General features: G+C 41.1%; 1 protein-coding gene across 4 annotated transcripts in view; it reads right to left on the bottom strand.

Moving 5' to 3' along the window:
- LOC145350873 (unconventional myosin-VI) overlaps positions 1-16,586 on the bottom strand; it is a 206,089-nt gene that overhangs the window by 86,250 nt on the left and 103,253 nt on the right. For all 4 annotated transcript variants that reach the window (XM_080200277.1, XM_080200279.1, XM_080200278.1 and 1 more), the window contains exons 4-9: positions 11,399-11,472; positions 3,941-4,070; positions 1,917-2,022; positions 1,419-1,474; positions 788-885; positions 526-690 (exon numbers count right to left, since the gene is read on the bottom strand). In XM_080200277.1, the coding sequence (XP_080056403.1) occupies positions 526-690; positions 788-885; positions 1,419-1,474; positions 1,917-2,022; positions 3,941-4,070; positions 11,399-11,472 (629 nt within the window). The remainder of the gene's footprint in view (positions 1-525; positions 691-787; positions 886-1,418; positions 1,475-1,916; positions 2,023-3,940; positions 4,071-11,398; positions 11,473-16,586) is intronic.

Below are 16,586 nucleotides of genomic sequence, written 5' to 3'. Positions count from 1 at the left end.
ATCTCTCCAGCTCACGTGGCCAAACAGAGCAAAGGGAGAGTCTAAATCAAGTTGCCACCTACTCCTTCTTTACAGCTCCCTGAATCGAGACACAGTTGAACCCAATGATTGAAGATAAAGACAGCATTGAGTACTCCATATAACATTAGAGAGTTTGTTACAGTTCAGCATCAAAAAGGAGAGAAGGGCATAGGTTTGAGCAGCTGTAAATCCAGTATCAACATGTCTGAAATAACCCACCAACATGAACGTGAAGGACCAGAAACACCACCAAAACCCTTGCATATAAAGAATGAAAGGGGTGTGGGCGTTGGGGGTGGCAGAGTGAGGTGGTGGGGGCGGGGGGGGGGTGCGGAGCAGGTTGGGCCAAAAGGGCAGGGTCTGGGAGGTGGTGGTGTTCAGGGCAGGGGAAGAGGGTGTGCAAAGCACAGAGGTAATGCCAGTGTCTCAGAGAGAAAACAAGCAAGAGAGAAAGAATATGAGAGGGGGCAGAATCTGATTTGAACCCTATGGCATAGAACTCACCCGGAAGTTATCAGGGGAGGTCAAGTGAAACTTTTGCCTAATCTCTTCAGGAGCACCTGCGCACAGCCTATAAAAGATATGGTAATTTCTTTCTTCTGTGCTCTGTGTACAGATTCGTGATTTTTCCAACAGGTAATGAGATACAAATCCTCCAACGACAGCATTCTGCATGAGAAAAGGGAAAAAAAGACGAGGAGACATTTTGGGAACCGGAATGCCAAGTCATATCTACAAATAGTTTTTGTTTAAATGTTTAAGATACCTTCTCATTGAAATGGATCTCTACAAATTTCCCAAATCGACTACTATTGTTATTTCGTACAGTCTTGGCATTTCCAAAGGCCTCAAGTAAGGGATTAGCTGTTTTGGAAATGAATAATGAAAATAAGTCTTCTGCAGTCAGTGGGGTTAAATAATGGTGCAGCACAGAATACCAGCACATCAGCCTGATTGAAAAAACAAATCTCTAGACACGTTTCATTACAGTACAACAGTCAGTTTCATCGTAAATTAATAGGTGTGAATATGAAGGACATGCTTGCAATACCTGTGCGCTGAAGAAAATGAGTGCAGTATGAAGACTCATCCAGGCCAACACAATTAACCAAACCTTGCAACTGCGACCCAGTGTGACCAGTTTTGAGTGCAGGGCTTGAATTACACAAACGGAACCTTGCAGCAATAATGCATCACAAGTATTTTTGGGTGTAACTCATTTAAAATTCCCCATTTTTTAAACAATAGACCAGCCAATTTCACCCAGAATGCACTGATAAAATTTGCATAAACAAACGTCTAATTCACACCTTCTCTTATTTGCTCAAAGTCAAATGTATAGATTGTTATTTTTCAACAGTGTACGTGCAAGTTAACATTTCACAGAAACCGTGTACCTTCTACAATCCTTTCATCAATGTCTTGACCCGTTCCATATGATTCAGTTAAATACCTAGAGAATGGGATCAGGAATAAAATAAGTTTCTGCTTCGTTATAAATTCTGAAAATGTCAAACATACAAAAAGAGACAGAGGGCGTGGGGGGACCCCGCCGAGCATGGGCGGGGGGGGGGGAAGAAACGACTCCGCCAAGCCTGGGGGTGGGCGAGGACCCCAGCGAGCGTGGGGGCAAGGGGGGGGGAACCCCACCGAGCATGGGGTTGAGGGGACCCCACCAGGGGGGTGGTCCCCACCAAGCACCAGGGTGAGGAGGGGGACCCCACCGAGTGCAGACACGAGAGGAGGGGAACCCGAGCGTAGGGGCGAGGGGTGGTGTAGCCCAAAATTTTGGAAAGGATGGCACCCCCACAAAAGGTTGGAGTTGAGAAGGGAGAATGAGAAAGGGGGAGGGAGAGGAATCATTCGGTGAAATCCGCTTTAGGAATTACACTTACCGAAGAACAAACTTGGTATTTTCTGTTTTCCCAGCTCCCGATTCCCCTGATACAATGATAGACTGGCTTAATTTATGCACCTTCATGTCACGGTAGGCTTTATCAGCTAAAAATTGGGATTAAAGAGAGCATTAAATACACGTAAAGGCAGTATTTAGAGAAATCACAGATTATTCTTTAAGAAAACATTTTAACCTTTGCAACACAAGATTGCCAATTCCACAGAGCAAAACAACATCACACTGTAGTGAATTACTTCCATTAAGTAAATATTCAGGATTGTGCAAAAACTTAAAAATTATCTTTCAGAAGTCTAATTTTAAAGACGAGTCCCAAAATAATTATTTTTTGGTAAAACTGCCAGACTGTAACACATCCTTTTTCAATTGCAACAAAGCTCCATTCTGTAAACCCTATGTTAAGTTGATTTTATCTGCAACAAAATAGAGACGTCTTTTAGCTATGGGCATCATTTGGGGGAGTTCCCAGACTTAAAACTTAATGGATCTAACTGCACGTTCACACACCATAAGAGTGGGAGAGGTGCAGAGGCAAAACCAGTCAACACCAATGCTGCTCTGGTACTGTAAATGCACCAAGTGTTTAGTTATTCTTCTGAAGACTTTGCAAAGTATGTACTATAGAATTATCCTGGGCAATTCAACATTCACAATAAAATATACACTCAAAGCAAATTGTGATACAGCTGAATGTTTGATGTTTGGGCAGATAGTGTAGCGGTTGACACGTTGTGCTCCAGGAATATTTAACTGTTTATTTTTAAAGGGTGACATTTTATGAAGGTAACACAACATTGTGAGGCACCAGCATGCTATTGGATCACCAGCTCGAGGTCCCTGTGTTTAAGTTCCTGTGTCATCAGGGGAGGGACTAAAAGGAGAGAAAAACCTCAACAACATCCTTTTCAAAGGGAGAAAAGGAAAACCGGGGAAGACTTATTCGCAAATGATCTTTCAATTACAAGACATGGACACGGAGCAGCACAGTGGCAAAATGGTTAGCACTGCTGCCTCACAGTGCCAGGGACCCCGGTTTGACTCTTGGCTTGGGTCACTGTCTGTGTGGAGTTTGCACATTCTCCCATGTCTGCATGAGATTCCTCCCAGTCTGAAAGACGTGCTTAGGTAAATCGGCCATACTAAACTCTCCCTCAGTGAGCCCGAACAGAAGCCAGAGTGTGGCAACTCAGGGATTTTCACAGTAATTTCATTGCAGTGTTAATGTAGGCCTACTTGTGACTAATAAATAACATTTAAAAACTTTTAATTATTCTTTTATGTTACATATATTGTTACTGTATCTTCATGTTATATAACTTCGCTGGCACAGCAGTAAAAGTGGTTCGCACTGCTGCCTCAGTGCCAGGGACCTGGGTTCGATTTTGGCCTCAGGTGACTGTGTGTGGAACTTGCATGTTCTACCCATGTCTGTGTGGGTTTCCTCCAGGTGCTCTGGTTTCCTCCCACAGTCTGAAAGACTGGTTAAGTTGATTAGCCATGATAAATTGCCCCTTAGTATTCCAAGATATGTAGGTTAGGGAGATTAGCAAGATAAATACAGGGGCTACGGGAATTAGGCCTGGCTGGGCTGCTGTGTTGGAAAGTGGGTGCAGACACAATGGGACAAATGGCCTCCTTCAGCACTGCAGGGATTCTGTGACAGTAAGAGCCTTTTTCCTCGGATGGTGATGGCTAACACGAGGGGACATAGCTTTAAATTGAGGGGTGATAATTATAGGACGGATGTCAGAGGTAGGTTCTTTACTCAGAGGGTAGTAAGGGCGTGGAGCGCCCTGCCTGCAGTAGTTGTAGACTCGCCAACTTTAAGGGTGTTCAAATGGTCAGTGGATAGGCATACGGATAACATTAGAATAGTTTAGGTTAGAGGATCATTAGATTCGTTCCGCTGGTTGGCGCAACATCGAGGGCCAAAGGGCCTGTACTGCACTGTAATGTTCTTTGATAATGCCAACATGTGATCAGGTGATACACAAAAACACTTACCAATAGCATAGACATGTGGTGGCAGAGTGCCTAAGGACTTCCCTTTGTACTTCTGAATGGACTCTGAGGAGTACAGTTTAGGTATGTCGAAGTATGGGTTCACTGCTATAAGGATGTTAGCTACATAAGTCTGCAAAGGAAACACAAAATAAGGCATGTGAACCATGTTGAAAATTCACTCAAGTATTGGCTTTCAGCTTACAGAACTCAATCCAACTGTATCAAAAACACATTAAAACTCCTATAAAACTGTGGGTGGGAATGTCCAACTTCCCAGCCACATGTTTCGGAGATTCACAGTTACAAAAAAGTTACTGCTATATGAGTGCGACTTTTTTTATTTTTGAAAAGAAAATACCTGCCACTTGCTTGAACCATAACCTCTCAATATTATTACAGGAGTTATCTCCAAGCTTGCTGGAATCTCACAAAACCCACTGCTCTCCCATCACCCTTCGTTACCATGTTATACTGCTTGTTAAAAATCACAGCTAGTAGACATTTTGTCTCAAGTCGCTCCCTCCCCATCACATGCCACATGTTGGAATAAATAAGAGATACTGTCCTGAGCAAAAAGGAGGCAATCACTTTGCTGGGAGTGTATAAAAGGTCCCCAAACAGTCTGGGAGAGATAGAAGACCAGGTATATAGGCAAATCTCAGAAGCGTAGAAGTAATAGGGTGATAATAATAGTGGATTCCAACTTCCCCAATATTAATTGGGATGGTTAAAATGTAAAAGGCAGAGAGGGGGCAGAATTCTCAATGTGCATGCAGAAGCGGTTTCTGAGCCAGTACGTTGAAAGTCCTAAAAGGGAGGGGGAGCATTTTGGTAATAGTGACCATAACTTGGTAAGATTTAAGGTAGGAAAGGGACAATGATGGACAAAGAAAAGGTCAATTTTAATAGGATAAAATGGGATTTATTCAAAACGGGAGCAGCTACTTGTGGGAAAATCCACATCAGAGCAATGGGAATCACTCAAAAAGAAAGTGGAGAGTGTACATGACGAACATATTCCCTGTAAAAGTAAAGCGTGGGACCAACAAGCCCAGAGAACTCTGGATGTCAAGGGATTTATAGGACTTGATAAGGAAAATACAGTGAAAGCTTTAGAAGAATATACTGTGTGTGTGTGTGTGTGTGTGTGTGTGTGTGTGTGTGTGTGTGTGTGTGTGTGTGTGTGTGTGTATGTGTGTGTGTGTGTGTGTGCGCGCGCATGTAAGGAATGGGGCGGGGGGGGTAACTCTCTTTTTACACCAGCACTAAATTGTCTCCAGTAGGCTTTACACACAAGCAGTTAAATGGAAGATTAACGCAAAACATTTTGCAGTATCTACAAGTCATGCTGCCAACATCACACCCCCTTTAAATGAAAACTTTAGACAGTCACATTTAACCTGAAAATTTATTCTAAACACAGCATTGCTGAAACCTTGCCACAAGTAATAATTTGAAGCACTACTTTAAAACTAGACATAAATGCTACCCACCTGCCATCTAACAATAGAGAAACCCACTTGGCTCCCCTATTAATTTATTTGATCAGTTATTTGTTAAGTGACCAACTTGCTCAGTTCACTTCTTAATTTTAAAAGGACATTGTCAATGCATTTTTAAAAAAGAAATGCTTTCAAGTTGTCATGCCCAGTGAAGTGGCCTAATGCTGCACAACAACAACTGGAGACTGGTATGAACATTACATGAAAGAGCTGTGTGACTGACTATAACCTCAAATGGTGGATGACTGTAGAAAATCACATGGAGCCAAACAGGCCCCAAATCTAATGCTGGGGGCACAGGGAAGGAGCGGGGTAGGACTGGGAAAGGGGTGAAACAGTAGCCATAAAGCTGTTGGGTTTCTTCTGCTCTCCAGCTGTTATTTGTTGATGCAGAATAAAGGATTTCCCTGCAAGTCCAAGACACCTAATTAGGCATAATTAAGTAACATGATACGAGGACAAGAACTTAATGAAGAGCTCTAAACAAGGGGTTTATTAAAAGCAGCAGCCACTTTGTGCATTTGACATAACAAACAGATGAATCATAGGAGCAATAGATCTTTTAGCAATCCATTAATTATAAAGTTGCACCCAGTATTGTGGACAAACGCATGCCAGCCATCTGCGTTTTACACAAAGCACTCAGCAGCTTTGGAGATCAGCATTTATGGATGAAATTCAGTACAGAAAGATGTGTTCCAAATCCTGGTGTCCCAACTTAAGAAAATTATTAGTAAATACATAGCACTGGACGGTAAAAGGGTAATCCACAGACTGTTAGACACATCAGTTGGGACCTCCAGAACTCTTAAGACTTTGCAAGGACCTGAAATTAGAAAATGCAACCTCATTATTCAAGGAAGGAGAGAAAAAACAGGGAACAGGGTGCCAGTTAGCATCACATCAGGAGCAGGGAAAGTGCTGCAATCTATTATGAGGGAGTGGCAAGGCAGCATTTAGAAAATCTAAAAATTAAACAGGTTCAGCAAGTATTTATTGAAGGGTAACAGTGTTTGGCCATTCCGTGAAGAGCTTTTTGGGGATGTATCTACAAGGATAAGAGGGAACCAGTGAATGTAGTCCGTGCAGATTTTCAAAAAAAATTAAATAAGTTATTACAAGAGTCTCTCTCACAAAATTAGAACTCAAAGGAGAGTTAATATATATTAGTAGGAATTGAGGATCAGTTAAAGAACAAAAGAGAGTATAGGAATAAACAAATTATTGGCAAATAGTAACTGCTGCAGTACTGCAAGGATCGGGACTTTGGCCTCCACTATTTACAATCTATCTCAATGGTTTAGGTGAGGAAACCAAGAGTAATTTATCCAAGCATTCTGACAATACAAAGTTAGCAAACTTGAGGGAAAATGTTCTTATATCCCCTTTGGAAGGGGCAAAAGGGAAAGCACAATATTTTTAAATAGTGAGAGACAGGAAAATGCAGTTATTCAGAGTGACGTGGATGCCTTTATATCTGGTCCACAAAGTTAATGTGCAGGTATAGTAGGTAATTAGGAAAGCAAATTATGTGTTAGCCTTTTTTTTTACTACTAAGGGGATGAAGCATAACAGTGAAATATTTTTCCTGCAAGTGTACAAGGCCTTGATGGGACCACACCTGGACTGTGTAGAGTTCCAATCACCTCACCTAAGGAGAGGTATATTCATCATGGAGGGAGCGGTTCAGCAGGCTGATTCATTAGATAAAGGGATTGTCCTATGAGGAGAGACTGAATGGCTCTGTATTCCATGGAATTCAGAAGAACAAGAGTCGATCTCATTAAAATATTTACAATTCTTAAGAGGCTTGGCTGAATAGAAGCTGCAAGGATGCCTCATACCTGAGGAATCTAGAACTAGGAATCACAGCCAAAGAATAAGGGGTCAGCCATTTAATCTGAAATGTGAAGAAATTTGATGAAAGTTGCAAATCTTTGGAATTCTCTATTCCAAAGGGGTGTAAGTGTTGAGTCTTTGTACATATTCAAGTCAGAGATCAATAATTTATGGGGTAATATGGCAATAGTGCAGGAAGGTGGAGTTGAGGAGGAAATTAGCAATAATCCTACTGAATGGCAGAGCAAGCTCAAAGAAGCAAATGGCTTACTCCAGATCAAGTAGGAAAACTAACAAAGTGCCACAGAGATCAGTGCTGGGACCACAACTATTTACAATCTACAATGAATGACTTGGACAAAGGCACCAACTATTTTGTAGCCAAATTTGCTGACTATACAACGATAGGAAAGCAAGTTTTAAAGAGGGCACCAAGAGTCTGCAGAGAAAAATAGGTTGAGTGGGTGGTCTAAAATATGGCATTTAGAGTAAACGGGAAAATGTGAGGCTGTCTACTTTGGTGGGAGAATTGAAAAGCTGAATATCATTTCGATGGAAAGATTGCAGAATCCTGCAGTAGAGATCAGAGTACCGCCTCATACATAGTTAGCACGCACGTACAGTAATTAGACAAATCACTGTTGGCATTTATTGCAATGAGGATAGAGCTTAAAAGGAGGGAAATCTTGCTACAACTGCACATAGCATTGGTAAGACCACAGGTAGAACACTGCAGACAATTTGGTCACTTTATTTAAGGAGTATTTGTATTGAAGATAGTTCAGAGAAGGTTCACTAGCTTGATGCCTGGGTTGAAATAGTTGTCTCATAAACAAAGTTTAGGCCTATACTCATTGAAATTTTAACCTCCCGTGCCCCTCTCACGGTCCCTCCCATAGGATTCTAGGTCTCTTTCCAACTGCCAACTTCTTAGAGGATATTTAAATTCTCTATCCCAGAAAACAATCTGTTCAAGGCTGAATTATACAGATTTTTAATGTGCACGGGAGTTAGGGCAGGTAGGCAAAGTTAATGCTACAGTCAGATCAAATATGATCTTGTTTGAATGGCTGAGCAGACTTAATGGGCCAAATAACCTCCTCTTGCTGCTATTCATGCATTTACACATGATATTTTGTCCACTGGCGTACAAATAGCCACAGGACAAAAACTCATCAAATAACAACAGGTGAGAAAGGAAAAGAAAGTGCATTTTTGTTAGCCTTTAACTTAAATCTTCTGAAGACTGATATAGCATTTTAATTCTAGAAAGAGATGATGATTACAACTTTTCTCTCAATATATTTCAACGTTACAGACCCAGTGACTCTGCAAATTAGTATGTTGGGTTACAAGTATACCACAAAAATAAACCACTTGGCTAAACCAACTCACCATACTGTATTTAAAACCCCCAAGAGAAAGCAGAAATCAACATAGTGCAGATACTGCCAGGACATACCATTCCTGATAACACCCAGAAGAAGTGAGTAGCCATACTAACAGTGGCCAGAAGACAATACTGAGAGATACAATGGACTTTTAAATACTAACATTTCTTCAGACTGAAGAAAAATCCCATTAACAACTCGCAGCACTGCTCCAAATGGTTTCTCTCTCACCAGGAAGTGTTGAAATTAGCTCTGATTATGTATCAATCATCAGAGATTATGTTTCAATCTCCATTGATGCCAGAACTTTGTGGTTAAGTCTATAATTTCTAACAGTTACCTTTGTCTCATCACAGGTCCCAAAAAACAACACACTACATTCATAACATTGTAGAAACAAAACTACTGCTGTCTCCTTTCCCAAACACATACTCTCCTCAATCCAACAGAGGCATCTTGCAATAGACAAAGTTTAACAATCCCAGACAACAGATCAGATCCAAGATCTGCAGCCCTGCCAGATCGAGTCCTGAATGGTGGAGGGCAACTAAACAACCTACCAGAAGAGGCAATTCCACAAATGTCCCCATCCTCAGTGATGGAAGAACCCAACACATCAGTACAAAAGATACTTGCAGCAACCTTCAGCCAGAACTGCAGCATGGATAATCCATCTCGGCCACTCCTGGAGATCCTTAGCATCACAAACGCCAGTCTTCAGCCAATTTGATTCATTCCATATGACATCAAGAAACAGCTGAAGACACTGAACACAGCAAAGATTATGGGCCTTGACAACAATCCAGCAACAGTATTGAAAACTTGTGCTCCACACTAGCCACTGCATTAACCAAGCTGTTCCAGTACAGCTTCAACACTAGCATCTATCTAGCAAGATGGAAAATCAACCAGATATGTTTGTGCTGTGCACAAAAAGCAGGACAAATACAACCCAGAACAATTACCACCCAATCAATCTACTGTTGATCATCAGAAAAATGAATCGAAGGAATTGTCAACAGTGCTATCAAGTGGCATTTATTCAGCAATAATCCGCTCACAAATACTTGCTTATGCCAGGTTCACTCAGCTCCAGACCTCATGGCACCTCTGATCCAAACATGGGCAAAAGAATAGAACCCAAGAGAATGACTGTCCTTGACACCAAGGCAGCACATGAATAACTGTGTCATCAAGAATGCCAAGCAAAACTGAAGTCAATGAGAATCAGTTAGAAAAACTCTCCATTTGTTGGAGTCATAGCTAGCACAAAAGGAGGGGTTTTTTTTCACAAAAATACATTTTATTCAATGGGAATAGCAGAAATCATAAATGTACAAGAGGCCAGAATAGGAGGAGCACAGAGATTGAAGAGGGATATAGGCTGGAAGATAAGGTAGGGGGTGAGGCTGAGGAACTTGAAGACAAATATGAAAACATTAAGTTTGAGGCTGCTGGAACATAAGCCGGTGTAAGGTTTGGAAGCACGTAGATGATGGATGAAAGGACTTGGTGAAAGTTAGAATATAGGTTTCAGAGGTTCGATAAGCTCAAGGAAAGAGGAAAATTTTAAGCCAACTGAGAGAGAGGGTGGAGAATAGTCGGGTCTGGAAGTTAGAAAGGTACAGGTGACTAAGTTAAGCACTCCACCTGATCCATCTGCAGTAATATCAAACACCACAGAGGATCACTTGGACAGAGTCTTACGTCACTTTCCCCAAGATGCAATATGGTGCAATAAACCACTTTTTAATTTGGGGATTTACTTAACAGTTTAAATCAAGTTTCAGTCACAGAGGCCCGATGAAGGATTCAGTATATCACTGCAGTGCAGTATTTGGCAGAACAAAAAAGTTTTACAAAACAAAACCTGAACGATTCTCATAACTCAAAGCTGAAACTTCAAATTCCCCATTCTGCAATGTAGCATCAAGTGGGCATTTTCAAACCAAATCTTCTAGTTTATTGTATCAGATTAGCACAACTGTGAAATCTGCACCACAATTACAGGCCAGATTACATTGGTGCTGAAATCAGTGTCCAAATGGTGTGAACTCTACAGTTTAAACTGGGAATAAATCATCTAGAGATCTTCATAGTCAGAAGATTTGAGTACAGGAGCAGGGATGTCCTGCTGCAGCTATACAGGCCTTGGTGAGATGACACCTGGATTATTATCCACCACTTTTGTTTCTTTATCTGAGGGAGATGTTCTCGCAACGGAGTGCAGAGAAGATTTACCAGACTGATTCCAAGGATGGCAGGACTGACATATGAGGAGAGACTGAGTCGGTTGGGATTATAGTCACTTGAGCTTAGAAGAATGAGATCCAACTATAAAATGAAACAAATGAAACAATAGAAACAATAGAAACAATACTAAAAAAACTAAAGGATATAGTTTATACAATCGCACAAAAAGGGTAGCAAAAATCTGACTCTTTTCTTCTACCCTCCTCTCTCCAAAGACAAATGGACTTAGTAAGATGGACAATTATTTTGTTAGCCAAGGGTATCAGAGATATGGAGAAAGACAGAAAAATTGAATTGAGGTGGACAGCAGACTTGAAAAGCTCAAAGTCCTATCCCAACTGTCATGCAAGTGTCTGCAATAAGCTGTGTGTGTCATAGTACGGTGATATCATGACATTTGATTGAGTGGTACACTTCTAAATGCATTACACATTAAAAACTTTCTGGAGTTTGGACAAGTTTACATTACTCACATATATTTTGTCTTTGCTATATCGAACTCGGATATTATTCAGGAGTGTAGCTTCATTTAAATACATAAGGCCACCTGGAGCAAAATATAAAAAGAAACTGATGAGTTAAAGCAAAGTAGTGCCTTATGACAGGTCAGCTACAGGTCTTAGTCAGTGCATATAGATAGCTGCAATTCAGTGCTTCAGGAACTGGTTGTTGCGCATCCTTTCCTTCGGACAACTCTACTTTAAATTCTTTGGAGTACTAATTCTCACCAACGTGTTACACCACAGATTTGGCTCATATTGCCAATTACACAGATTGCATTAATTAGTCTTCACATTAACTTGAATGCCTTTAAGTTGCGAAAAATCACCAAACCCATTTTTCATATTTACAGTTATATGCTGTTAAGGAGACAGGTTTCCATGCAGTTTTCAGGTATTCTTGCCATTTGGAGGCAATTAAAAGCTAATGAATGATGTTCCTGATTTTGTTTGTGAAAACTCGCCCTTAAGTTATAATCACAAGAGAAATGATTCTGACTTCTGCTTCAAAAATACAAATTTTGAAGGTATTTTTTCAGATTAAATACAACAGAGAAAAAAAGTGTTAATAGAAATTCATGCATGAACATGGCAAGCAAAACTTAGAAAATGTCCATTCAGAAGACAAATGTAGTGAAATAGTCACCAGTCACATTTTAGAATATTGCATGTGTTGGCAAATAACAGGAAACAAATCTCAAAACCTAAACTCAAATTGTAATTCTTAGTCCCTCAGCGTTTGTTACCTCATGGCCAGAATTTGTCAGCATCAACACAGAGCTTAAAAGAAAATTGCCCAGGCACCATAGATTGCAGCATATAAATCAACCTTTGAAGCCTCAAAAAATCCTTGCAAAAACAGGGTCAACTTGTGCAGTGAATATAAAGTGTAAACTGATAGTGTTGACACAGGTGATTGCCATTTGGAAATGTGAAAAACACCGGTAATTCAAATGAAATCAATATGACAGGTTTACTGAGTGAATTAATTCTACAAGTTTACCTTTAACCACAATCAAAACATTTTCAAGACTGTCAAATTCACTGTCTTCAGCATCTGACACAAAGTTTTCATCATATTCACTCTGGGTCACTTTGGCTATGGCAACACCATCCACGATCCCACTGTGGATCAGATTTCAGTTTCAAAATCAACCCTCCACAACAAATCATCTTCCTCTCCATCTATTGAATTCAATGTTGGTGATTTTTTGAGCAATCTGATCACGGTATGTGCACGAATAGTATCTCACAATTTGATGGCAAAACCACAAAACATCAAGCAGAGCAGCATGCACATTTCCACTTTTTTTTAAAAAAGGTGCTTTCTCCATCAACCATCCCACCCACTCCATTTCTGAGTGAATATGTTCACTGTATGTCTTGTTGATGCACACATCCAAAGGTTCAATGTGGACCTCCGGTATAACTGCAAGGTGGGTGTTATTTTGTTAAGATGCCTCTTGATCAGTTTGGTTATTTGGGTCTGAATAGTCACACACTAATAACTGCATTCTTCCCACTGGCCAATAGGGCACCAGTTCCACACACAACTGATTCACAACTTCATTCCATCCTCATTTATCTAACCATCACCATGGATACATACAAAAAATCTGCAGGGAATTTGAATTTCAGCATGGTTTTACATTTGAAATTTACGATAGGCTTTAATTTTGTTCTGTCAGCCATGCAGGCTAGAATTATTATGTATCTGGTCTTCCCAGGCCTGTAGCTTTCACAAGTAGTATTTTTGAACCTTTCCACTCTGTAGTTCAGCTGCTGAGTATATCAAACTTCATGAGTGTTTCATTCATGCTACCCATATGGCACAATGGATGTTTGTGATTTTGTCACTGCCTGATGAAGAATCACTGGGAACTTGGAATTCTGGCATTGAGGGATTCTGGTAGACCAAATGATCTTGCTTTTCTGCCACAATACTAGACACTTTCATTCCATAAAATGGATGTGCCAACTCGCTGTTACTCTGAAATCTCTGCTGAACTCAGGTTTTGTATTGGGTCCATTTAAGTGTGTATATACATAGTATTTTTGGTGACCATATAACCTGCTGACAATTTGAGGACCCATTCTGATGCATGTCTCTCAGAATCAGGCTAGTGATTGGTCCCTGTTCTCATGACACTGTTGAACTTGGGCATCATCTTCAGAGTGGATTATTTCATCTTCCATTCTCACACCAGTTTTTCACTGCTGAGGCACAGTTATTTGACATGTTAGCAAACGTTACGGCTGTTAACTTGGAACCAGCTTCGTACCTTTTGCTGGGTAGCCCATTGTTCACTAAACGTAGTCTACTCTGTGCGCCTTAAACTCCTCCACATCTTTTGAGCAGCTTGATCTCATGCATTGACTTACAGGATTAAAATATGTATTTGATGTGAAAAGTTGAAGTAAATTCATAATGCAAGTATAGCATTTCTTGGCAAAAATGGGGTGGGTCAACTCATCTACTGAGTACATGCTCAAACATAACTTTGGCACCATAAAAATGGAGTGATCTTATAAGCGGAAAAACATATCAAATCCACTTCAATGACTGCCCCAACAATCAGCACACAATGATCAGCAAAGTGCTGCAAGATGCAAAGTGTTGTCAAAAGTGCTATCAAGTGGCTCAGCAACAACATGCTCACTGATGGGATTTGCCATGGCCACTTGGCTCCAGGCCTCACTATGGCCTTGGTCCAAAGGAACAGAACTCAAGAGAGATGTGAGTGACTACATGAATGACACCATTTGGTGTATGGTATCAAGACCACCTGAGAAAAAAATATCATGATGTGGACGTGCCGGCGTTGGACTGGGGTAAACACAGTAAAAAGTCTGACAACACCAGGTTTTAGTCCAACTGATTTATTTGATAGTAAACTCACAAGCTTTCGAGGGGACTCCCTCTTCGTCAGGTGAATGGAGAGTTCTGGCCTCAGACAGAGCATATAAAGCACAGACAGTTTACAGATTACTGATTAGAATGCGAATCTTTACACCTAACCTGCTGTTCAAGTCCTAAAGTGGCTGACAATGTGTGTGGAAGGAGCACTGATCACAGGTTAAAGAGATGTGTATTGTCTCCAGACAGCAGAGTGAGGTTTTGCAAACCCAGGCAAGTCACGGTGGTTACAGATAGTGCGACATGAACCCAAGATCCCTGTTGAGACCGTCCTCACGTGTGGGGAACTTGGCTATCAGTCTGATAGCCAAGTTCCACACATGAGGACGGTCTCAACAGGAATCTTGGGTTCATGTCGCACTATCTGTAACTTGCCTGGGTTTGCAAAACCTCACTCTGCTGTCTGGAGACAATACACATCTCTAACCTGAGATCAGTGCTCCTTCCACACACATTACCAGCCACTTTAGGACTTGAACAGCAGGTTAGGTGTAAAGATTCGCATTCTAATCAGTAATCTCTAAACTGTCTGTGCTTTATATGCTCTGTCCGAGGCCAGAAGTCTCCATTCACCTGACGAAGAGGGAGTCCCCTCGAAAGCTAGTGAGTTTACTATCAAATAAATCGGTTGGACTAAAATCTGGTGTTGTCAGACTTTTTACAAAAAAAAATCAACAGGTATCAGGGGAGTAACCTCTCTGCAGGTAGAGTTATATCTAGCATGAACGAATGAGATATGATTGTTGGAAAACAATCTTAACCTCCAGAATTATTGCACGAGTTCTTCAGGTTAATATCTTAATCAAACCATCTTCGGCTGCTTCATCAATGACCTTCCTTCAATGATAAGGTCAGAAGAGAGGAATGTTCGCTGATGATCACAGTGCTCAGTACCACTGATTCAGTGTCTGCAAAATTGTGTGCATCTGCAACAAGATCTGGGCAACAATTGGGCTGATGAGTAGCAAGTACCATTCGCGCCATACAAGGGTGAGACAATAGAATCCCTGTCAGTGCTGGAAGAGGACAAAAGAGCATTCCCACCAAAGCTACCCCATCACTGCACAGCATACATTTACCATGACTAATCCACCTAACTTAAAAATCTTTAGACGCTAAGGGGCAATTTAGCACATCTTTGGACTATAGGAGAAAACCAGAGCATTCGGAGGAAACCCACGCAGACACAGGGGAACATTCCGTCAACACAAGAATCTTAACACCATCTGGGACTAAGATGTTTATTGGATCAACACCCAGCCACTTACTTTAACATCCATTTTCTCCACCACCAGCTAACATAACTTGTGGTGTGCATCATCTGTTAGATGTACTACCACCACCTTCAAAAGTACCCTTCATTTGGTGACCTCTACCACCAAGGACATGGACAGCAGAGGTATGGGAACACCACCGCCCTGACTTGGAACATATCGTTGTACCTTCTCTGTCACTGGGTTAAAAAACCTGGAACTCCTTCACCACCTGCTTGTGGGTGCATGCACACAGATGGACCCCAACAGCTCAAGGCAGAGGATCAACACCACCACCACCACCTCAAAGTTAATTAAATGCTACCCTACAAGCAATGTTCATATCCCAAGAATAATTTTTTTAAAAAGCTCAAAAATTTAGAATTCCAGTATTTCCCATAGCAAATTGTCCATGTTGAGCCAACAATATCTTTGAACTTCTGCAACCAAGGGAGAGCTCAAGTGAAGACTACTGGGGAGATACCGGACATGTGTTTAAAAAGTTTACCACATTGATCATTTCATATAATTTTGGATTGAGATGGTATGCCATGCTACTGCCCCAACAACCCTCAGTCCTTGTGGGCGAGGGGGCCTGGGTAAAACACTGTTAGAGAGTCAGTGCAGAGTCAATGGGCCAAATGGCCTCCTCCTGCACTGTAGGGATTCTCTGAATCACAGAAACACGCATCTTTTGCCTCCTGCCAATGAATCAATTTTGGGTCTAATTACCACTTAGATCCCATGAAATCTTTAATTTCTGGCCAGCCTGAAAGCTGGACGTTGTCAAAGGTCAAAGTTTCCCAAGCAGGCTTAACCTTTCACCAGCTTTTTAAGTTATTCTTGGATGAAGAACAATATTATAAATAAAAACTGTATAAGTAGCTTGGCAATTTAAACCAAAAGAGAAATGCTGGAAAATCTCAGCAGGTCTGGCAGCATCTGTAAGAAGAGAAAAGAGCTGACGTTTCAAGTCCAGATGACCCTTTGT

Source organism: Carcharhinus amblyrhynchos, chromosome 12, assembly GCF_965287045.1.
Source record: "Carcharhinus amblyrhynchos chromosome 12, sCarAmb.v2.hapA, whole genome shotgun sequence".
NCBI classification, from domain to species: domain Eukaryota; kingdom Metazoa; phylum Chordata; class Chondrichthyes; order Carcharhiniformes; family Carcharhinidae; genus Carcharhinus; species Carcharhinus amblyrhynchos.
The sequence above is the reverse complement of the archived record's forward strand: the minus strand, read 5'-3'. Positions and strand labels throughout refer to the sequence as shown.